This window comes from Octopus bimaculoides, chromosome 10, assembly GCF_001194135.2.
Source record: "Octopus bimaculoides isolate UCB-OBI-ISO-001 chromosome 10, ASM119413v2, whole genome shotgun sequence".
Taxonomy (NCBI): Eukaryota; Metazoa; Mollusca; class Cephalopoda; order Octopoda; family Octopodidae; genus Octopus; species Octopus bimaculoides.
In genome coordinates this window covers 88,664,003-88,673,423 of record NC_068990.1, presented here as the reverse complement: position 1 = coordinate 88,673,423, position 9,421 = coordinate 88,664,003, and the positions used below count along the sequence as shown (strand labels likewise).

Here is a 9,421-nt window from a genome sequence, read left to right as displayed (position 1 = left end):
TATATATATATATATATATATATATATATATATATATATCATCATCATCATCACCCTTTAACATCTGTTTTCTGCACCCATACATATATTTATATATAAATAAACACAGACATACATATAATAAAGAAGCTGGAAACACTCTACTGACCTGGGTTAATTATGTATATGTCCCAGCTTCCATTGTTGGGTTTAAGTTCATTACTCATCTGAGTCACATTACTCAGATCACACATCTTCTCTTGCTCATTGTACTGATAAGAGTTACATCCTGCATAGTGATTGCAAACTTTGTTACAATCCTTTAATTTCACATCCTGAAGACGTCCTATCTTAGTCTTCTTTGATACGCTAACTTTCCTTATCATGAAAGGCTTGTCATCAGCTGGAAAGGAAGAAAAACACAAGAAATATATTTTATAGTCATCCACCAACTTAATCCCAAATACACATCACATGCATCACACACATATATTGAATATTGAAAAGCATGTGGTGCATGATTTTTTAATTTGATGTTCTATTAATAAACTAATAACTGATCTACAAAATGATATCTTAATCAGACTTCATCTATGTTATAGAACATTTTTCTAACTTCTTTTAAAAGCTTGTCTCAATACATAGGGTGCAGACAATATATTTGTACACATCTCCTCTCATGGTGTATATTTGTAGGGTTGACAATACCTTAAACATATCATGTGCTAGCTATGGCCATTCAGTCTTAAAGAAAAACAAATCATCAGAAGACAGATGTACAAATGGATTACCTACAACTGTGACATTGAGATGAGCTTTTGCTTATGTGTCCTGATGCACTAGAATACATAGTCTTATGCTGAAAAATAATTTTCTGGATGGATTGTTTTTTTTTTTATAGCATATTACCCATTTATAAAACAATGCACCAGATGATTTTCTAATATTTTATTCAAAATTTCAATAGCTAGTACTTCTACATAATTGTCTACAAAATAATGATGATAATAATCCTTTCTACTAAAGGCACAAGGCCTGAAATTCTCAACTGGTACTTATTTTATTGACCCCAAAAATATAAAATGTGAAGTTGACTTTAGTGGAATTTGAACTCAGAACATAAAGATGAACGAAATGTTGCTAAGCATTATGCCCAGCATGCTAATGATTCTGCAGGCTCACCACCTGAATAAAAATAATAATGATACTGGATCATAGATATAGCATGTTCGGGTGACAACAAGGTATACAATAAGGAGGAAAGAAAAGTTGATAGATATGATAGGTTAGCTTGGGAAGTTAAGCAGTTCTGGTCGCTGAAAAAGGTGATAGTAGTACCAATAATTGTCAGAGCCTTGGGAACAGTGATTAAAAACCTTGAGAACAAATAAGAGCTGCAATAAGGGTGGAGCACTTGCAGGTCAACTATTCAGGGAGAGCTTCCACTTGTTCCATTTCTGAGGGAGATCCATTACCTTGATCATATTTTCCCAGTTCCACACTAACTGGAAATTTAGTTCAAACCAGACTCTGAAAACTTTCACTGAGTCCTCAATCCAGCAATAGAAATTACTGCTGGCCAAAATTTGGTCTTGTGAGTGCCTTTATATGTCTTCTTTGGTCAACAATGTGACCAAGAGCCAACTGCTTCTTCACCATACAAAATCCATTCAGTGAATCTGGAGTTACGTATGCATGCTACATGTCAACTCCATTACAACTGGAATTTACTTCAGAAAGAATACATAATTGAAATACTAGCTCTCTCTAGCACAGTGGTACTTAGAAATTTATCTTGCCACTTGATGTTGTGAATATATGTGTAGTTATGCATGCATGGATATATTGTATGTGAGACTTATTAGAAATATTAGAAAAAGCTGCTGTTATTGCTATATAGTACGAAGTACAAATGGAGTCACAAATTTCAGAAATAATTGAAAAGAGAATTCCAATAATAAAATACAAAAAATAATTACGTGTTACTCGTTGGTAGTAATCTGTGTCTTTGTCTCCCTTTAATTTCTTGGAAGTAGCAGCAGATTTCTCTGATAAGTAACATTTTCCATTTTCTTTATTTATTTCAAATGATAAACAGCTTTCATCAGACAAACATTCTTCTGCACATTCATCTGCTGTTACATCTTCCTTATCCAACGATGTTTTCCCAGGTACATCCAGAGCTGTATCTTTTATTTTCACAAAATTGATCTGAGGATCTAAAGGTAGAGCAAAATTTAGGCCAATGAAAAATAACAACAACAATTCTAACATAAAAAGTAGGCCAAATTTTTAGGTAAGAACTGATCACTTAAATTAGCCTCTACGCTTGACTGATAGCTTGGTGTTCAGGATGATCTTCAAAGGCAGGTTTCTTCAACTGGTCCCCAATAGAAATCCTGCTAGATTTAAGGGGCTTGTATCACCATTCTCATCTTTATTTTCAAGAACATGGATATTAGTACATGGATACTAATTAGAGAATTGAAAGACATGCTTTACAGTATGGTTCTTTTTGGACATCACTTCAAATGAAACCAAAGTTAACTTTGTTTCTCATCCTTGTGGGTGTCAATGTCATAAAGGACCAGTCAAATTGTAAGGTTGATGGTGATGACAATACCTGTTCATTAAAAATTGTTGGCTTTGTGTGCAAATCAAGAATCTTTATTATTATCATTATTAGTAGTATTGTTGTTGTTGTTATTATTATTATTCTTAGTAGTAGTAGTAGTAGTAGTAGTAGTATTGTTATAATCAAGGGTGGAGAATTGAGAGAGAGCAAAAGGAGTACAAGTTTGTTTCAGAGGATTGCAGAGTCTTATTAAAGAATGACTCAGGGCATTAAATTGTACTGAGTTTTGGATGATGACATAAAATATGGGTGAGAAAGATCACGTTAGAAATTAAGAGCAAAATGTATCAAGATGAGGTGAAGTATAGCTAATAAGTTTACTTAACAACAGTGTAGTATTGGGTAGAGTTTTGTGTGTGTAGTTAAAAATTTGTTTCAAAATCCTTGAGGATGAAGTTTACTGGATGGAAACATTTTGGAAGCTAACTGGTGACAAGTTTCTAGACTTCAAGTTCTTCATCAGCAAACTGAATTCATCACCCAATTTAATAGCATTATCTGGCTCTTTGGTAATATTAATGGAATCCACATTTTTGCAAGCATTTGGAGAAGTCTCTAGTCTGAGGATAACTTCCTCTCTCCTTCCCACCAGCCACAAACACCATGGAAATTGTAATGGAGCCAACCAGTCTCTTTTGGCAAAGATATTTAACACAAAAATTTAACAAATTACTTTGACAGAGGCAATAGGAAAGAAGGTGTTTATGTTACCTTTACAGGAAGACCCTACTGGTGTCCATTTGTTGTCCTTTTGGCATATTGACTTTAGTTGTACTCCATTTGAACAAGTATAGAGTACTTCAGATTTATAGGCAGTGGTTTTGTAGGACTTTGATGTATTAACAATATCTTTGGGAGGCCCACAGTTAACATTTGCATAAGCTGAAAATGAAAAAAAGAAATTGATATCATTTGTGAGTATGTGTCAGGAAGAGGGTGAAAACAAGGAGATAATGATGCATTTGGAACAAAAGATATTGAGTGAATCAAATTGAAGTACACAAATATACATACATGCATACATATATAGAGTCATACTTACATATATGCATTTATGTATGTATATATGTACATATGTAAGTATTATTTAATAACAGTTTGACTTGGTTCCATGCAGCTTAAACCTTCATAGGCTCCTTAAACCAACCTATCATATCATACTTGTAGACAACAAAGGAGACAAATTAAAGATAACTCCTAAATGCTGGGCAATTATTGGTCAATGGAGATCACATTGTATTATTGATATGGCAGCAATATCAATTAAGTTCTTTATTAATAGGAACATGGTCTATGATAAGAGGGTGGTGATATCATATATGGTCACGCCATCTTTAAGGTGCCACACATGGCTTGCCAGGGATGTGATGAATTGTCTTTCCAGAATACTGAAAGAGCACCTGTAGTTGTACAGGCACTGCTTGAAGGCAGTTCCAGCTGACCCAATATATTTCCGGATTGCAGTGTTGGTTTTGTTCACATTTCTGGTGCATCTTCCATTGGCTCTGGAACTGGAGATATTGTTGTTACTACTACTGTTACTGTAGCTGTTATTGGTACTGTTATTAGGGAGTGTGGGTCTGACAATATCACTGTGACTGTTGTTGTTGAAGTCATCCCTGGCCATAGTGTTGCTGCTGCAGTTGCTGAAGGTTATGTGGCTGCCGTCATTGGTGATACTAGGCATGGGGCTGGTAGCTTTACTGGTGCTGCTGGTGTTGGTGTGGTTGTCATCTCTGGCAGTAGCGCTAGGGTTGGGGTTGTTGGCAATGGCAACGGTGTTTCTGCTGCTGTCACTGTTGCCATTGCCATCAACGTTGTTGGATGGACCACTGCTGTTATTACTATGGTCACTAGGTCTGGGTACCACCACAGCCTCATATTCCCCTCCCACCCCCACACACATATACACACTCCTCCCACATTTTATGGGTGTTTGCTAATATACTTTGCATGTTGGGTTTACAACCAAAGGAGACCCTTAGGTTGTGCCTTTTGAAAAAACGCCTGTATCTGTGTGTCTGCATGAAGTGTTTGTCTACTAACCTGAGGAATATTCTTCCCATATGTCTTGACACTGAGTGACCAAACAACATTCCGGCAGCACTTCCTTTTGTGGGTGCTAGGGCCCAGCTTATAGGAGATGTGGTCCTTAAACCCACTGGATACCAGTGTCTCATTGTAATAGGGGGCTGTGGCATTAGAAATTTATTGCCTTGAGGATAAATTCAAAATCCTCTTTCTGACACCTTTCACAAGGTTCTTGAACACGATAGGGGATGGCAGGGGGCTGTGTTGATGTATGACAGCCTCTTGTTTGGTTTGAGGTAGGGCCTGTGTGTACTGGAGCCTAAGTCTAAAGTGACATTTATGAAGTCCACAGCGGAGAGGTTGGTCTCAATATTTATTTTGAGTCCCACGGAGCCTAGGGCACTAAACAGGTCCTTTCTAGGCCTATCAAGTGTGTGCACATTGGCTCTTCTAAAGATGGCTAGAGCGTCGTCTCTGTAGAGACCAAAGAGGACAGACAGGAACTTCTTTCCTAAGATTTCCAGGATATATAGTCAATGAGGTCACATATGTATGTATGTATGTATGTCTACACTCATGCAAGCACATGCATAATAAAATAAAATGAAAACACTTTACTGACCTGGATTAATGACATAAGTATCCCAACCCTTTTTGTTGGGTTCAAGGTCATGAGTCAAGTGAGTCGCATTACTTGGATCACAGAGCTTAGCTTTTTCCTTATACTCATAAGAGTTACATCCTGGAGTTTGATGACAAGCATGGTCACACTCCTTTAAGGTCACATTTTCCTGCCGTTTAAATGTATCTTTTCCTAGTATGGAAGTGCTTTTAAATTTTAAAATATCATCATCAGCTAGATAAAAAAAGAAAGAAAACAAGAATTACATTTCATAATCCCATACACACACACACACATTAAACATTATATAGCATCTGGTGCATAATTTAATTTAAATAGACAATTTATTATAAACAAATAATTGATCCGTAAAATTACAACTTGGAATTCATGTGAGTTTTAGCACATCTTCAGACTCATTTGAAACCTTCCTTCAAAATTTGTGTATCATTTGTATATCTTTTTCTAATTGATTAATTTAGTATTGTCTAAGTGCTGATCAACAAATGGTTAGCCAATGTGTCAAGTGTTGTTAAAATCATTTAATCTTGAAGAAAGCACACCAGCAGAAGAGTAATATACATATAATTTATGTACAACCTAAACAATTAGGTGAGCTTCCAAGTACATCTTATGATAAAATAGAATGCACATGAATTTTGAGATGGGTGATTATGCACAAAAATATTCTCATGGACCGACTGTGCTTTTGATAACACATTGTCTATATAAAAAATACTGAATGAGATGGCTTTCTAATATTTTCTTTAAAATTCTGATTACATAGTATTTCTGTATAATTATGTAATGTTTGAACAGAGAACATTGTTTATAATTTGATGAGTAAGCTTGTGTTTATGCTGGGTAGATCATTTTCCTGTTCTTGGACACTCCAAATAAACCTATACATGGAGGTGGACTTTTCCCTGTACATGAACTTAAAAGAATATATAAGTTAAGTGAAACTTTTCTTGAAGTCACTGATAGTAAGTCTCACTGTGAAGCCATCAGTTGGAGTGAGGGTTGTTCTATATACCACTGACATAGAAAGGTAGAATTCTTTCAGCAGAGAGTTTGATGGATTTTGACAGTTACAAGTAGGCATCTTGAAAAAAAGCTTGATATGTGTATGCACGTCCTATTGTAACATACAATGCTGGAAGAGTAACAAACTTTAACCCTATGCACATTCATAAGCTTGTGATACTTGTGTGTGCCTGAGAAATGGTGTCTACTACAGGATAAAAAGTTCCTGGTCATGTTCATTGAGACATTTAGGTTGAACTGAAGACTGAATAAAGTTGGTCCCTCTCTAATTCTGTTTTGGTGTGGAGATGGAAGTTGCTCTGTTTATACTATATTCTCTCTAAAGCCAATCCAAAATACTTTGCTGTACTGTAAAAAATGCTATCAAAAATATATCCTTTTGTGGATAAACTAGAGAGTTTTTTACGTAATACTAACAACTAAATTTGATATTATAGTTTGAAAGTAGGAGTTGAAATCCCCATGAAGTTTTCTGTTCTCTTTATTAAGTTTCCTGTTGGGTATACTTTGTGTAATACCTGTCTTAAAGTCTAAAGTGATGTTTACTGTTGTGGTTACCATGAGAGATAGTCATATTGGCTTTTTGCTGCAAAATGCACTCTTCTTTATATCGCTAGAAGGGAGATAAATCCCTGCTGCCTCCGCTGGTAAATCCACTAGATCATGTTGCTTTGATGTTCTTTGGTCTTGTCAATGTTGGGTACTTGACTGCTAAAGGCAGCAGTGATTCATCTCCTCACCAGCAATATATAGAAAAGCAGTGCTAGAACAGGTGTTGGTGTGTCACGAGATGATGGTTAGCTTGTTGAAAAATACATATTAGTGACAGAAGCAATATTAATATAATGAGGTAATATTTATCCCCACTTGTGGATGTTCTATTAGAACAAACGATATTATGAAGTAAAAATGAAATCACAAGTTTCACAAAAAGTAGAAAAGAGAAACACAAAGAATAGTTACGTTCTACTCGTTGGTAGTAATCTCTGCTTTTGGCTGCTTTCATTTTCTTGGTGGATGCTGCAGTTACTTTCGATAAATAACATTTTCCACTTTCTTTCTTTATTTCAAATGATAAACAATTTGTGTCAGACAAACATTTTTCTGCACAGACATCTGCTGTTATACTTTTATTTTCCAATAATGTTTTTCCAGGAACATCAAGAACTGCACCTTTTACTTTTACAAAATAGATCTTAGAAACTGGAATTAAAGGAATATTGAAACAAATGTAGACACTAAAAACAACACTAGTTTCTAATGTAGAAAGAAGACAAAAAGTTAAGGTAAAAGTTAATTGATTAAATTGGCTCTGACACTTGACTGGTATTTCATTTTACAGGTCCTGGAAAAGCAGAATTGAAATCAGAAGTTATAGAGCCAGAGCAAATATCCAGCATAGTGTTGAACTAGGCATCAGATTATACCAAATGATAAGCTGTATAAGATCTGTCAGAAGGTCAACATTTACTGTTGACCACCATGTTGGAAGCCCCCTATTGAATGTCCAACATGTTAGATATACTAACAAATCTCTCTCAGTCACATTCCACAATCTTAAGAAGGGAAGGTCAGATTATGTAATGTAATACTAAACATACCAGATGAAACCTGACCTGGGAAATAGAATTGGTGAGTGTTACACTCTAGTAATCTACAGAAGATTAGCTGAGGGGAAAGAGCACCAATATTCTCATGGATACTTTAGGCATTGATAAGAATGAACTGGAAAGATTGTTTTCATCAGAGAATACTATGGACAACAACCTGATGTCCCTGGCAATGGTACAAGATAAACCTACTCTCATCGATGTGCCATCAGACATGCTGTCCAAGAGTGCTGTTCCAGGCACTCGTTCCATGTCCAGGCATTTGCTACTTGTAGAATTATATCAAACTGCTGTTATTGTGTGTGGGACATATCCAGCTGCCATTCAAATTCATCGTTATGATTGCCCCACATCCTCCTCTAACTGAGCAGAGAAGTTCCTTTCCCCCTGTCTGCTAGTTATAACAAAAGAGATTGTGTAGTGGATGAGGTTCAAGTCTGACAATTGGGACTTCCCTCTTTGGTCAATCCCTAATCTGTATTTCTAAAGTTTCATTTGTAAAGAAGATGAGAATGGAGAGGAGAAAAATTATTGAAAGTGATGTGAGAATGGATGGGTCCCATAGTGCTTAAACCTGTAGGTCAAAGAGTATTCATTGGAGAGGACACTTGTCCTTGGAGTTCTTTGATGGTGGTGTTCTTCAATTGATCCTAGTTAAAAATCCTTCTACATTCAAGAGGATTTCATTATTTTTGTTTTTATTTTAAATGCATACATGTATACTAATTAGGTCATAGGAAGAGATGCTTTATGGCATGTATTCGGGCTCTTCATGTTTTCAGTACAAATCCAGTCAATATTAACTCTATCTTTCATTCTTGTGAAATTGGATGCAACTGGTCAATAACATAAAATATGAATCAAATATTGGAGGTCATGATATTGGCTAAACCCTTTCTTTTGAACTGTTAGATTTTTTTTCCAAACCAGAAATCATTATTATTTGTCTCAGTGTAATTTAGGATGGGGGAATGAAAGACCATTAGAGCATTAGAAGTTTTGGATGATTGCTGAATTCTTGTAAAGAAGCACACAGTGCATTGTGTTGTACAGGGTTTCAGAGGATGAAACAAAATATGGGTGAGAGAGCTGAAGTTAGAGAAAGTTAAGAGAAAAAACTTGCTAGGTTAGCTGAGATAGAGCTGTGGCAGTTATAAGTTTACTTAACAAGAATGTTGCATTGTCTGGAGTTATAGCTGCATGGTTAAAAATCTGCTTCTTGAATAAGGATGGTGAATGAAATTTGGTGGATGGAAACTATGTAGAAGCCTGCTGGGGATAACATACATCCACACTGGCTGTTCTTGGTTGGCAAACTTAATTCAGCACCCAGATTAATACCAGTAACAAACCCTTGGTTATATTTAATGAAGTTCAAACTGTTGCATGTATCTGGGCAGGCCTCTGATCTGAGGATATCTTCTCTCCTTCCTTCCAGCCAGCCAGCCAGCCATCCATCCATCCATCCATCCATCCATCCAGCCAGCCAGCCAGCCA

At 36.0% G+C, this 9,421-nt stretch overlaps 1 protein-coding gene across 1 annotated transcript in view; it reads right to left on the bottom strand.

Moving 5' to 3' along the window:
- Positions 1 to 9,421, bottom strand: part of LOC106869390 (uncharacterized) — a 206,146-nt gene that overhangs the window by 97,310 nt on the left and 99,415 nt on the right. The window contains exons 32-36 of the mRNA XM_052970991.1: positions 7,278 to 7,517; positions 5,268 to 5,501; positions 3,326 to 3,496; positions 1,959 to 2,198; positions 149 to 382 (exon numbers count right to left, since the gene is read on the bottom strand). Coding sequence (XP_052826951.1) covers positions 149 to 382; positions 1,959 to 2,198; positions 3,326 to 3,496; positions 5,268 to 5,501; positions 7,278 to 7,517 — 1,119 coding nt within the window. The remainder of the gene's footprint in view (positions 1 to 148; positions 383 to 1,958; positions 2,199 to 3,325; positions 3,497 to 5,267; positions 5,502 to 7,277; positions 7,518 to 9,421) is intronic.